The sequence below is a fragment of the Phytophthora sojae genome (assembly GCF_000149755.1).
Source record: "Phytophthora sojae unplaced genomic scaffold PHYSOscaffold_2, whole genome shotgun sequence".
NCBI lineage: Eukaryota > Oomycota > Peronosporomycetes > Peronosporales > Peronosporaceae > Phytophthora > Phytophthora sojae.
In genome coordinates, this window is record NW_009258116.1 from 10,797,398 (window position 1) to 10,810,982 (window position 13,585).

Here is a 13,585-nt window from a genome sequence, read left to right on the forward strand (position 1 = left end):
GATGACAGTCACCGTGCGTGTACTGTATACTGGTATGCTGGGTTGGCAAGTCTAATTTACATTTCAAAAGCATGCCTGAGAAAGTTTGGTAAATTGAATTTCTACTACTAAAGCGGTTGACCGGGAGGTCCACGAGGCTGACCGTTAGCTCCGCCATAGTAGCCATTTGCTGGAGGAGGCGGCGGAGGCGGAGGAGGTACACCGTGCTGAGGCTGGTACTGAGGTGGCTGCGGCTGACCGTACGGCGCAGTCGGTGGTGCGTAAGGCTGGCCGTAAGGGGGCTGAGGCTGGCCGTATGGAGCTGGAGGCGGCGGCTGCGTGTAAGGTGCTCGTGGTTGCTGGTACTGTTGGTACGAGGTCTGAGGAGGCGGGGCCTGGGGCGGATACGGCGGCAGGTTGTGAGCATTGTACTGCCCGGGTGGCGGCGGCGGAGGCTGGTAGTAACCCGGTGCAGGAGCCTGCCCCACTGCGCTGTACGGTGGCTGAGGCATAGCAGCTCCTCGAGGAGACGTGTACTTGGTGTTTCCGTACTGCACGGGAAACGCCCCGCCGAAACCTCCAGGCTGCGTGTACTTGGTAGCGCCACCGTACGGCTGAGTCTGCAGTGCGGGTATAGCCGACATCGACGACGGTTGCTGACCGTAGCTACCGCGTCCTCCGTGGGGCGACGGATTCTGCCGGGAGTTGTAGTCCGAGAAGTTGCCTCCACGGCCTCCTCGGCCTCCGCGTCCACCACGCCCACCACCTCTGCCCACAGATGGGGCGTATCCAGATCCTTCATTGCCAGACGACGGTGCACCTCCGCGGTTGCGCTTTCGGTTCCCTCGCTTGGCTGCCGCTTCCGCCTCATCATCCGAGAACTCGGCATCGTCCGCTTCTTCGTCAAAAATGTTGGAAGCGTCCGTGCCCTTGTCCTTGATGTTCTCGGGCACAATGTACGTCGTGTGCTCGGTGGCGTAGTACACGGGGACGTTCATCGCTGCCTTCTCCGGCATCTTGGCCGCGTTCTCGAAGCGCACCAGGTACATAGGCATGAGCACGGGGCCGAACACTTCGTCCACACAGCCGATCACGGTGCGGTCCTCGAGACACAGCACGCTGCCCTCGTCCAGCGGCTTGGTGTTGGGGTCGGACTTGATGGTCATCATGAGACCCGGCACGCTGACGTTCAGGATGCTGCCGCACTGGGCAATGGGGCAATCGGCCGTGAGCTCCACACCAGGCTCACGCACGGGCGCCGAAAGCACCTCGTTCTCTGTGGTGAGTGGGCCGCCAGTCTTGTTGGCCTCCTTCTCCATGGCCGCCTCGATCTCGGCGCGGAGCTTGGCGGGGTCTTCTCCTTCTTCGTCGTCGCTGTCGTCGGCTGCCTCGGCCGAGGCGTCCTCCTCCTTCTTCACCTGCTTGGCGTCTTCTTCCGCCTTGTCATTGGCTGGCGCTTCGTCGTCCGAGCTGTCACTGTCGCTGTCGCTCTCGTCCTTGTCGTCCGTGACGACCGCCACCATCGGGGCCGTGGGCGCGGCGCTGACGCTGGCGGCGCTCGCGAACTGCGCCGTGACCGAGTGCAGCTCTTCGTCGGCGTATTGCGCCGCGACGGCCAGGTCCGAGACCGACTCCTGGTGCTGCGTGGGGGCGTCCATGGCGGCGGGCGATGCGCTTGTGTCCGCTGCGGATCGGCTCAGCTCGGGCTGACGTCGAAGTAGGAGCTCCAACCAAAAAGCCTGTTGAAAGGCATACCTACGTAACTGAATACCGATGATGCACCGGTACATTGTACCTGTTAAACAAGCGGAGGGGAAGGGGTGAGCCAAGCGAACTTCGACATGAAGTGCGGGGCTCGTGGTGTGTGCCTTCCTTGCCTTCTTATCGGAGACGATCAACAAGCTCCGTGGAGGTTGAGTTGATCATGGAGTCAACTTGTACCGGCTGGCCAACGTCCCTGTCCCGTAAACGTGCTGATACTCCGTCATCCAGTAGCGCAGCCATTTTTCGCCAATGTGGCTTGCTGCGCCGCTCCCATTGGCCGTAAAAGCGTGCGGTGGGATTGTCCGACCAAAAGATCCCTCGGTCATTGACGTGGGGCCGAGCCGAGCTCAGTCTGCAATCTGCCAGGTCCAGAGCACAAGCTTCAACCCAGCCTTCTCTTCCCAGTCCCCCCTTCCTTCTTCCCAGACAGCTACCATGTCGTTCGAGCTGCCCAAGATCGAGTACGAGTACAACGCCCTGGAGCCCTTCGTGGACACGACCACCATGAACATCCACCACACCAAGCACCACCAGGCCTACGTGAACAACATCAACAACTACATCTCGTCCGACAAGGGCACGACCCTCAAGGGCAAGTCCATCCTCGAGGTGGTGCAGTCGGCCACCGAGGCGCCCGTGCGCAACAACGGCGGCGGCCACTACAACCACTCGCTCTTCTGGACGTGGATGACCAAGCCCGGCTCCACCAACACGGCCCCGCACGGCGCCCTCAAGGCCCGCATCGAAGAGGACTTCGGCTCGCTCGACCAGATGAAGCAGGAGTTCAACGCCGCCGCCTCGTCGCGCTTCGGCTCCGGCTGGGCCTGGCTCGGCGTCAAGGCCGACGGCAAGCTGGCCATCACGTCCACGCCCAACCAGGACAACCCGCTCATGCCCGGCGTGGACCAGCCGCTCATCCCCATCCTCGGCCTCGACGTGTGGGAGCACGCCTACTACCTCAAGTACCAGAACCGCCGCCCCGAGTACATCTCGGCCTTCTGGAACGTGGCCAACTGGGACAAGGTCGTCGAGTACTACGACGAGTTCGCCTCGAAGGGCAAGCCCGTGGACATCTGAAGTGGAGAGCGAGAGGAGACGGCGCGCGCGGCGCTGTGAGCTGAGGGCGTGGAGCCGCTGCGTCTCTCTAAGATCGTGACGTGTGTTTAGTCCATCCTGCACTGGCGGATGCGCGCGAGGATCGTCGAGTCGCTCGTCATTCCTCGGAGCTCTCCCCCCGAATTAATCTAGCCCAAAAAACACTGAAGTTTGTTCGAATCTAAACGAGATCCCAGTGTCCTTGCCCTTGATATTACTGTGAGGACTATAACTAACCACCTTTCACGTTGGTATGGTGGAGCCTGTAGATTTCGCTGCCCCACTATTCGGACGAGAGGAAGAGGTGCTCGTTGAGGGCTTTGTCAGCTTGAAGACCAGAGGCACGGCGTGAGGTGATCCCTTGTCGTCTACAGCTGCATGCAAAATCAGGTCAGGGAGTGGTGTAATGATGAAAATCTCGACGCGAAAGCTAACTTACTGACAGCCACGGCCGTGTAGTGCGCTCGAGCTTTTAATATGGTATTGGCTCGAGTTTCCCCAGTCTCGTCCAGTTTGAGTCGTGTGCCATGGTCATCTGCCAAGTCGACGATAACTGTCCCTGCAACCAGCTCTTGATGAAACCCAACCAACTCAAAGTGTCAGCAAAGGCAGCTTTATCACTCTGTGCTACCTGAAAGAAACTCGTACCTTTCGCTAGCTTGGAAGCGTCAGCAACCACCTCAAGCTGAGCTTCCAGGGCGGTCTTCTTAGCAAGTATCTCAGCCATTTCGTCTTCTGCTGTCGCTGTAGACCCTCCGGACCCAGCGTGCATTGTGGGCGTAACTGGACGAGAGGCTCCGCTTGGCGGACGTGACCCTGTAGCGGATTTTGCTGAGGCTGCTGACCTGCCCGTTCCCAACGGAGCTGCGCCACTGCGAGCTTCGGCAGCCTGAAGAGCTTTGTTGAGCGCGTCGAGCTCGATGCCTAGCTGGATGTTCTTCTGCTTGCAGAGGTCCTCCACGTCCCTAGCACAAGAATTCTTTACAAAACTGCGTAGGATCGCGCAGTACACGTTGGCATTGTACATCTTCGGCGGTGTGATGTTGTCTGAGTACGGCGCAGTCGGAATAGGAACTGGTTAGAGCGTACAGGTCCGTGAAGTTGCCAAGGGCGCGAGTCATGGAACGCACCAAAGCCATATTTCACCCAGAAGAAGGAGGCTTGTGTGGATGAAGACATCAGCGCCGCCGGTGGATGTGCTCGGGTGTTTTTGGAGCGGCTCTTCGTCGCGCCATTTGATCGCAATGATGAAGCTTGGCGTACGAAATTAGCTCGACAAGTTCAAATTTGTACGACAAGAGCGATTCAAGATTGAACCAAGTTGCGGTAAATGGATGAAGATGTAGGGCACCTACTGCAGTATCCTAAGCGTGTTGCTGCGACTAGTTGGCAACTAGTAGTTGCATGCATCTAGCTGGACCAGTTTGCGCGATTCCAAAGGCTTCTACTGTAGAAAGTAACTTAGGCTTCTCCACGGACTCGCTACGAAAAGCGAGTCCGCAAGAGAGAGCGAAGCAATCAGGAGCAACAATGCTGCTACAACTTGGCCACCACGTCAGGTCGGTACTTATGTGAACGGAGCGGCCTGGACTTGGTCATCGAGCAAAAGTCGACGAGCACCAATGCAGCTTTGGCAACGCCATGAGAAGCGAGTCTTTGGCACGGACACGGACTCATTGATCCCCGCACAGTGCCAGCAGTAGCACTGATGAAAAGACGGGTGTAGAAGTCTTTTGTTGCCGGTGCAATAAATTCTGTACAACAATGTGGTCTCACATAGGGGTTAGCAAAGATGGTATGAACCGCGATGCCTCACCTCAAAGTCTTCCTTAAGCGGATTCATTCCCAACTGCTGAACTTCACCCGCTCAACAGCTTCAGTGATACATGTAGCTAACTGGCTTGCTTCATGCGGTCAGTACAACAGTGTAAGTAACGCCAAAATAAAGTGCCAAACCGAGCCGTCTAGGCAAGATGGACAGTTCTCTAAACTGCTGCCATCAGAAGTAAAACCCGCGATTTGAGTGAAAGGAAGCTAGTCGGCTTGCCCCATCCCCCGTATTAATAGTGCTGCTAATGACGAATGCCCATCTGGGACTATCGCCGCCGATCACTGGCAGCAATGCGCTCCGTGCTCGAGCAAGTTGAAGTGTACACTGAACAAGTTGTCGCCCGAATGTCGCACTAGCGCTATTGACACGCAGCGTGAATAGGGTCCATGTAATGCACATAATCGGGCCGATATTCATTTCCACAGTTTTAAGAAATAAGATTGACCACGGGAAAATCGACAGTCGGAGGACAAGTCTCGGAGTGGTATACCCGCAGTAAAGATACGCCCCTTCAGTCCAGTCAACGACCACTCGAAGTCCCCACCGGCAATTTTGCGCACGTTGCAGTGTGCACGTACCGAGCATTTTTCACTTCGCTCTCTGCGCTCGAGCTGGCTTCGCCGTCGACAGGCGCCGCTGCGGTGCCGCCAACTACAAGAAGAAGCCGGTGGCGCCGCGATTCAAGTCGCGATCGGGAGCTCAACGACTCGGCGCGTGCACATGCTCGCAGGATCATCTCGGAGATGGCCCTCGGCGTCGCATTGTCATGCGTACGGGAAGCCCGCGGTCTGGCCTAGACGTATCCGCTCCATGGCCAGAGTGACCTCGCGATCCAGGCTCGACGCAATGCGGGCGCGTGCTATCACTGCCTCCTTAGTAGGTGCAGCAACGATTTGCGGGCAATCAGTTCAACATCGAGGCAAAGTCACTCATTGCGCGGCGCACGTAGCGGCGCCCGGCCCTGCGAAACTGCAGCAACCAGCAGTCCACCTGCGCCTGAAGAATACATGTAGCCGGTTGACTGGCTGCGCGCGCGTGCAACTTCGCGATGGGCTAAACACGCGGACGCCTTGAAGGCACCTTCACGGGAGCGTAATGCGGCCGGTCTCCGCTAAAGTCTGTCCTGGCATTAGCATCGAGCGGCGGCGCTCGCCGTCACATTTGACTCGACCCCGCGAAAAGGTACTGATGCGGAGCTGGGATCCATAAAACAGTATCATGTAATAGTAGCTGTTCAATATTTGTTGACAATAAAGATCACCTCCAGTGAGCTATAGCTAGCACGTGAATTCCAGCGAGCCATCGTTGACTCAGTCAACGATGTCGAGGCTCGACATGGATTACTGCAGCATTACACCAACCGACACTGCCGAATTTCAGTGAATGCCATGGTGGTGTTCTGTTATCAGCTAGCGAAACCCGGCGTAATCTTCTCGCACTAACGAGACGATGACCATGCGTAGCATATCTCTCCAAGCTCCAAGCTTGGCACCAGCTAGCTATTCGGCGCTAACAGGGCAATGCTTGCTAGCTCCATCCAATTTCGCTCATGAGACGATCTCCATCCAGTGTGAAGTTTTCATGCTTTTGACACGGACAATCCTGCATGTACTGAGGCAGTACATTTCGGTCCCTTTTACCACTGGATTATGACAAAGCCACTTCAACGGCGGCAACTTGTCTTTGTCGACGATCCACGACCAAAATGGCGGAATGTCCGCCGCACGCTGCACTGCACTCCACGCCACCACCCACACCCACATCTCTTTCAGCGACTGACAGCCTCGCCTTGCTTGCTTGCTGGTGGTTCTGCTGGATCACTTCTCTATTCCCGAGAGCCTTGGATAGCCGCAAACGTCCACCCCCAAGTGAGTCAAAACGGAGCCGCCGACTAGCGCCATGGGATCCACCAAAGCGCCATTCACCAGTCCGTACGCGCCGCTGGATCTCAGCGTCGCGGAGAAGAAGGAGCTGCGTCAGCTCGCCAAGAGCCTCATCGAGGTCAATGTCGACAGCTACGAGGAGTTCTTGTACGTGAACGACGGCCACCTGCCGGAGCACGAGTGGAAGTTCTTCCGCCGCGACGAGCAGGTCGAGACGTACGTGCGTCGTCGCGACAAATACAACCTGAACGGCTTCGGGGCTCCGCAGAAGCTGCACAATGACTCGCTCACGCGGACCACTACGAGTCTCAGTAGCACGCGTGGCGAGGAGTTCTCGTCACTCAATGTGGCGGACATCCGCTCCATCGGTCAACGAGAAGGGACCATCGAGGAGGCGGTGCACGGCGCCATGTGCCCCACCACGGACATGATGCGCTACAACTCCGAGTACCTGCAAGACGGCATGGAGGATGGCTGCGTGCTGGCCACCATCGACAACGTGACCCAGGAGGACCCTTTCACGTCGCTTAGCATTCGCTGGGGGGTCACCGAGAACTCGCCCATTGTCCGCAAGGTCATCAAGAGCTACGACCACGTCTACCTGGACGCTACGGGCTTCGCACGGCTGAGCAACGGCGAGCGCGTGGGCTACCACCTCGTGCATTCCGTCGACTTCCGGGGCACGACGCCGCCGTTGCCCCAGTATTTCCGTGGCCAGGTCGCGGCCATCGGCTTTTGGCGCCAAGTCGAGCCCAACGTCGTGCAGATCCACGGCCACGGGGTCTACGCGCTGCCGTTCGAGCGCGCACGCAGCCTCTTCATCCCTGCCATCGCGACGTCCTTGTCCAAGTCGATGGTGCACGTCTTCTACGCGTCGCAGATGAAGAAGCTGCGGTCGGCCATTCGAGAGCAGCGCATGCAGATGCTCTTCAAGCCGCGGTGGAGCGCCAGCCACCCGTGCAGCGTCTGCAAGAAGAAGCGGACCATGCACAAGGGGTCGAGCTGCGAGCTCTGCGGCGAGCACGTGTGCAAACTCTGTCGAGTCACGCACAAGCTCTCGTCCGTGGAGCTGGACAACAAGATGCGCCACTCCAAGATCCACGTTTGTCCGTTCTGCATGCTGAACGTCACCACCAAGACGGCCGAGGAGACCGTCCGGGCAGAGGTTGGAGCGGGGCAGTACGGCGTCTTGCAGTGAGGTGAGGGTGGCGACCTACGAATGATTTTCCGCGAGTCCGATCGAAGGGCGACGCAGACCCCCTACTTATTAGCGTGCCGCAGCTTGGGTCGAACAGGCTGCCATGTATTCCATACGTGGATATTAACGAGAGTCCAATGTAATGATTGTACGTATGCTCTCTCTCATCGTAGGTGTGGACGGTGCTAAAGCTAACAAAGCTGATGTAAATTGGCCACTCGGCTGACATCGAAGATACAGAGGATATCTCAACGAGTGACACGTTGTCATGAACGAGTCTGTCTGCCGTGGACTCGACGGTCTCCGTTACCCTGCGTCTCGAATGATGTCGTAGTCGATTGCCTCGGTTTTGACTGCGAAGAGCTCCGGAGTCATTCCCCAAAGCAAGACGCCGTCCGAGAGGTTCGACGCAGCAGCAGCAACAGCAACCGTAGCAGGAATCAGCAGCCACTCTCGATCACCATGGGCGCCAACGGCCAGGCAGTGCAGACCATGAACAAGAAGATGGTGAAACTTCTCAGCAAGAAGCGCGCGGAGATCCGCAACCAGAAGAAGGTGGCGGTGCTGCAGAAGGGCAAGCGCACGGTGCTGCGCAAGCACCGGCCGTCCAAGAAGAAACTGCAGAAGGGCGCCAAGCGCCACCGCATCTACGTGGAGGCCGAGAAGGCCAAGCTGCTAAAGAGCGGCCTGGTCACGGAGGAGGACATTAAGACGATGGAGGCAGAAAAGGGAGACGACAAGGCCAGCGACGACGCCGACGCCGCCATGGACGTGGAGGAGTAAATGGTAACCGTATAGCTTACTTTTCTTTTGCTATATAATGTTTTTTCAAACTGTGCAGAGTTCGGAGTCTTTCAATACGTTGAGCTAGCGCTGTCTCCGAAGCTGGAGAGTTCCACGTTGGCGCTGGTGTTGCAATTCATGGCAGCCTCTTGCTCATCCACATTCCGACGTGTTTGGCATTCTCCATGAACGCGCAGCTTTCGCCGCTCTCGAAGCCGAAGGAGGTGTAGAAGTCCACTGCCGAGCTCTGCTCGGTGTTCGAGGCCGAGAGGGTCAAGGTTTTGAAGTTGTGGGTCGTCGCCCATTGCTCCAGGTGCGTCATCGGCTTCCGACACCCATGCGATGGTAGCCGGGGTGGATCGAGACTCGACGCACTTCCCCTTCGCCGTTGCCCTTCGGCTCCAGCGCAGCCATTCCTATGACGGTACTCTCTCCGTTGTTGTCTTCTAGTGCTGCGACCCAGAAGTTACCACCGGTCGCCATGTACGTGCCTTCAATGTCGGCGAGATCGTCTTTGAGGCTTTTACGAACGTACTCCGCCCAGCACTGTCTTGAAGCAGGATTATTCTTCGCGTACAGCATCATGCCGTACTCGAAAATCGCGGCGACTTCGGGCAAGTCGTCGTCTCGGAACTGACGAATTGTGATGGCTGGCTTGATGGTGCTCGCTGAGGGCATCGTGAAGGGGGGGGGGTATTCTCGGTGCTGTAGGGCTTTAGTGAGGAGCTTGAACGGAGGAAGTGCATGCTACCGGAGTAGCTCTGCTATGCTGGACAAGCGTGTTGCCATCTCAACTTTGGGCTGAGAATCTCAGCCTGAGATGAGTGGCACCACCCAGTCGGTGATTGGTCAGTTCAAATGCAAAGACAAAAACGCCTGTTAATTCAAACCCGTCAGCGTTTACAGCGGTCTGGAGGGCCCTAATGAGTTGAAGGCAGATATAATGCAAGCAACAATGCTAGCAACTACGCAAGTGCCACTATGGACGAGGAGAAGTAAATGGTGACCTCCAAACTGATTGCACTGTATTTGAAAGTTGATCCTGGTCTAGAGCAACGATTTACTGCAGCGTCTTGATCATCCAAAACACTTCGTGCGCAGGGTTTTCCCACAGCATGAAGCTCTCACCGCTCTTGAATCCGAAGGAGGAGTAAAAGTCCACAGCCGAGGTCTTCTCCGCGTATGAAGCCATGAGTGTCAAAGTTTTGAAGTTGTGGGTCGTCGCCCAGTGCACCAGGTGCGTCATCAGCTTCCGGCCGATGCCCATGCGCTGGAAGCCGGGGTGGACGGACACACGCCGCACTTCACCTCCGCCATTACCCTTCGGCTCGAGCGCGATCATGCCTGCGACCTTGCTCTCTCCGTTGTTGTCCTCAAGTGTTGCGACCCAAAAGTTGCCACCGGGGGCCACGTACGTGCCTTGAACGTCAGCGAGGTCGTCCTTCAGGCTGTTACGGACGTACTCCGCCCAGCGCTGCCTTGACACAGGGTCGTTCTTCGCGTACAGCATCATGCCGTACTCGAAGATTGCGGCGACTTCAGGCAGATCGTCGTCGTGGAACTGGCGAATGGTGATGGTCGGCGTGGCAGAGTCCATGTGCTTCAGTGAAGGTTACGAAGTGACACAAGTAGTGCCGGTGGATAGTGTTCATGCTACATGTATCGGCCGAAGTTAGTAAGCGGTCGCAAACATGTTGTCCTCTCAACTTTCGGCTGAGATGAGCGGCACCGCGACCTCAGCGATTGGTCCGTTCAAACACCATTTCGACCTATCACAGACCTCGACTGTTGAAAACGACCGTTGGTGATTCAAACATCGCGCCAAAAGGCAACGGCATCTTTGCCTGACGCTAGGGCACTGGCAGCTCATAGAATAGCGATTGTATTTTGCTTAGTTTACGTTGAGCTCGCCGCTAATCTCACGCAACGGCTGCTTCCCTTGGCACGCATGCGACTTCTCGCTGGCTCATAGATTATTTACTTCTCTCGACCTTCTCTCGGCCTTGCCCGGTGCTTCATGCTGATCGCGACCGGGGCTTAACGGGCTGCGCGTCCTCGGGCTCCTCGTCGCTCCAGTGCTTGGCCTGTAGTGGCACCAGAGACCTCTTGCTCAAGAACATCAGCACGTTAAAGTGCCCTAAATCGTTGCACATTGTCCAGTCAAATGAAAATGTTACCAGAAGCGAGCAATGCCCCGTGAAAACGAGGTCGTTTGGCCTCTCCACGCAATGATATGATAGATTTTGCAGGAAGTTCAGGACTGATATCGCACTATCGATCACTCATGTTGACACGAGTCCAATGGGCTAATCTTCTTCCTCTGCAGTGGATAGACTCTCAGGGGCTGGTGATGATATCCAACAGGCGAATTTGCCCGATAAACAATAAATGACGGCGCTGAAGGTGCGTCGACCTAGTGTAGCGAGCGCATTGAAAGTTGCAAATTTTAAGGTGGACGCAGTTGTACACACGGAATGGGCATTGGTCTACGGGAAGCGGTCGTACCAACCCGCCTCGATTTCAGCGCGGACTACCGCTGCTGTGTCCAAGTTGACCACCTTGGTCATGCAAAACGGGCAGATGTGAGCCTTGGTCCAGTGCATTTTGTTGTCCAGCTCCACCGACGCCACCTCGTGTGTGATGCGGCACACAGAGCACACGAGTTCGCCACACAAGTCACAGCTGTCGCCCTTGTGGATCGTCCGCTTCTTGCTGCAGATGCTGCACACTCGATCAACGCAGGACTGCGAACGCGCGAGGTTATCTTGAGCCTTTCGCTTCGCCAACGCCCACCGGAGCTTCTTCATGTGCGCCGCGTAGAAGATGTGCATGATGGACTTGGACATGGACGTCGTCACCACAGGCACGAAGAGCGCGCGGGCTCGCTCGAATGGAAGCGCGAACACGCCGCGACCATGAATCTCCACGACGTTCGGGGCTGTCTGTCGCCAAAACCCAATGGCAGCTACTTGTCCGCGCGAATAGTCCGGCAGCGGAGGTGTGAGCGATGGAAAGTCGACGGAGTGGAGCAAGTGGAAGGCAACGCGCTCACCGTTGCTCAAGTGTGTGAAGCCCGTCGCTTCCAAGAAGATGTGGTCGTAGCTCTTGAGGATGTTTCGGAGGATCGGCGGGTTCTCGGTCACTCGCCAGCGGATCGAGAGCGACGTGAACGGCTCCTCTGGAGTGACGTTGTCGATGATCACAAGGACATTGCAGTCCTCGATGCCGTCTTGAACGTACACGGGGCCCATGGCGCCGTAGACGGCGTCTTCGATAGTGCCGTCCCTCGAACCGATGGATCGGATGGCGGCCACATCAAGAGACGACAGTTCTTCACTGCGCATGCTGCTGGTGCTGGTCGAGCTGTTGGTATCCGATCCGCGACGGAACTTCTTGGTGGCTCCGAACCCGCGCAGATTGTACGTCTCACGACGACGCAAGAACGTCTCAACCTGCTCGTCGCGCCGGAAGAACTTCCACTCGCTCTCTGGGAGTTTGCCCTTGTGCTCGTACAGAAACTCCTCGTACCCGTCCACGTTGACCTCCACGAGCGTCTTGGTGAGTTGGCGAAGCTGCTTCTTCTCCTTGGAGCTTAGTGCGATCGGCGGGTACGGGCTCGTGAAGGGGGCCTTCTTGGTGCTGGACGCGAAGTTCTTGAACTCCATACTCGACTGGTGTTGGTCACTCGGCGAAATTCGAAGTGGAGCGAGTCTGCGACGGACAACCGCACCACATAGGGCGAAATCGAGGCCATGCAGTACCTACAGGCACGAACTGCACGAGCTGTGACGACCCCGGGGCTCTATGGGTGGCAACCTGTTACTGCGTGGCACTCGAGCGCAGCATGGCATGGCCAGTGGCAGTCACGTCAGTCAGCTTGATCGATCAACCTGGAGTGCAATACAGTATACATGCGCCGCCTGGCTTCAAAGCCGCCTGTAACGACGCCAAGCAAGCAGCTCAAACAGAGGCGGGGGTGCTGCAGACTGCAACTCGGAGCAGTCGAGCACTACGCGAACGAAGTTGAAGCTATTTCACCATGTCGAGCAGATGGCGAGGCGTGTCATTCATAGCCGCGGTGTGCCCGCAGCGATCTGATCCGCGGCGCACACCTTCCTGTCTTGCCGCCAGCAATGCTGCCCTCGATTCCGTGGACATCATGTCCATGTCCGACATGAGCGAATGTGCTTCGCGGCTATTAGTTTGCAGGCGGAGGAGTCACCATCTTCACGGCGAGTCGCCGTCGCCGTCACCGCCGCCACCAAGTATCCATCAGCAGGCAAGTACACCTTCTACGAGCCCTGGGGAGAGCCGGGCTCCTGGGCTCTTGGGTGAACCCAAAAAGTCGCGAGCTCGGGCCCCTTAGGCTCTTGAGTTCAATAGGTTAAGTGAAAGGAGCCCTCCAGAACTGTGAGCCCTTGTTAAATATCTCGCTGATGATTGGCCGTCATTGAAGTATCTCCAGGTTCTAACCTGAAAAGGCATAGGAAACAGGGCTTCTCCTTGAGGGGGAGGAATGACTCGGCGACGCTGGGGTGGCCTCGGAGCGGCTGTACACATATGAGCGGCGCGAGATCTTCTAGTGTGGCGATCTTTGAGCTCGATCTTCTAGCGTGGGGATCGATCACGCGAAGTTGCTCGCCTTAAGTCTAGGTAAAATTGGCCAATCAGATATTACTATGAAGAGCCCGTCATAGATTTGAAGCTAAATAATTTAGCCTAAATTTGGGGAGCCCTGGAGGGGAGCCAATGGGGAGCCCGAACCAGGGCTCCTTGATCTCGTACTTACCATGAGGGAGCCCATTTTGTGCGACTTTTGGCTCTCGTTTTAGGGGGAGCCCACTTTTGAAGTAGACGGGTAGAAGGTGTGGCGGAGACCGTGTCGGCTCCGTATGGAGCGGTGCAGTGGGATGGATCGGAGAGAAGCGTTGAAGCGCGCTGATGGACCCCTCCACGCCAGCAAGCAGAGCCGTGGCAGGTCATCGGTCGGTGGCTGCATGACCACGACCACCCACTTTGTCATTATCCCCCTCGCTGTAGACGTCCAGCATC

The 13,585-nt window shown here is 57.0% G+C and overlaps 5 protein-coding genes across 5 annotated transcripts; 2 read left to right on the forward strand and 3 right to left on the reverse strand.

Moving 5' to 3' along the window:
* Positions 1–107: 107 nt before the first annotated feature.
* PHYSODRAFT_327119 (hypothetical protein) lies at positions 108–1,637 on the reverse strand (the record flags this gene model as incomplete). Its single annotated transcript, XM_009523200.1, has 1 exon — positions 108–1,637. One exon carries the CDS (start codon positions 1,635–1,637, stop codon positions 108–110), a length of 1,530 nt encoding a protein of 509 aa, XP_009521495.1.
* Positions 1,638–2,105: 468 nt separating this feature from the next.
* Positions 2,106–3,037, forward strand: PHYSODRAFT_285170 (hypothetical protein). Its single transcript, XM_009523201.1, has one exon. It carries the CDS (start codon positions 2,179–2,181, stop codon positions 2,818–2,820), a length of 642 nt encoding a protein of 213 aa, XP_009521496.1. The 5' UTR covers positions 2,106–2,178; the 3' UTR covers positions 2,821–3,037.
* A 44-nt stretch (positions 3,038–3,081) lies between these two features.
* Positions 3,082–4,017, reverse strand: PHYSODRAFT_312304 (hypothetical protein; the record flags this gene model as incomplete). Its single annotated transcript, XM_009523202.1, has 4 exons — positions 3,082–3,212; positions 3,278–3,409; positions 3,487–3,885; positions 3,969–4,017. 4 exons carry the CDS (start codon positions 4,015–4,017, stop codon positions 3,082–3,084), a joined length of 711 nt encoding a protein of 236 aa, XP_009521497.1.
* Positions 4,018–7,004: 2,987 nt separating this feature from the next.
* PHYSODRAFT_354127 (hypothetical protein) lies at positions 7,005–10,134 on the forward strand. The gene has a single exon (XM_009523203.1). It carries the CDS (start codon positions 7,016–7,018, stop codon positions 7,748–7,750), a length of 735 nt encoding a protein of 244 aa, XP_009521498.1. The 5' UTR covers positions 7,005–7,015; the 3' UTR covers positions 7,751–10,134.
* Positions 10,135–11,019: 885 nt separating this feature from the next.
* Positions 11,020–12,198, reverse strand: PHYSODRAFT_258475 (hypothetical protein; the record flags this gene model as incomplete). The annotated part of the gene is made up of 1 exon (XM_009523204.1): positions 11,020–12,198. The coding sequence occupies one exon, from the start codon at positions 12,196–12,198 to the stop codon at positions 11,020–11,022; it is 1,179 nt and encodes a 392-aa protein (XP_009521499.1).
* Positions 12,199–13,585: the final 1,387 nt, after the last annotated feature.

What these genes read in the sequence shown, in the direction of transcription:
- PHYSODRAFT_354127 (XM_009523203.1), top strand. Translation starts at nt 7,016, where the DNA reads ATGGAGGATGGCTGCGTGCTGGCCACCATCGACAACGTGACCCAGGAG.
- PHYSODRAFT_285170 (XM_009523201.1), top strand. Translation starts at nt 2,179, where the DNA reads ATGTCGTTCGAGCTGCCCAAGATCGAGTACGAGTACAACGCCCTGGAG.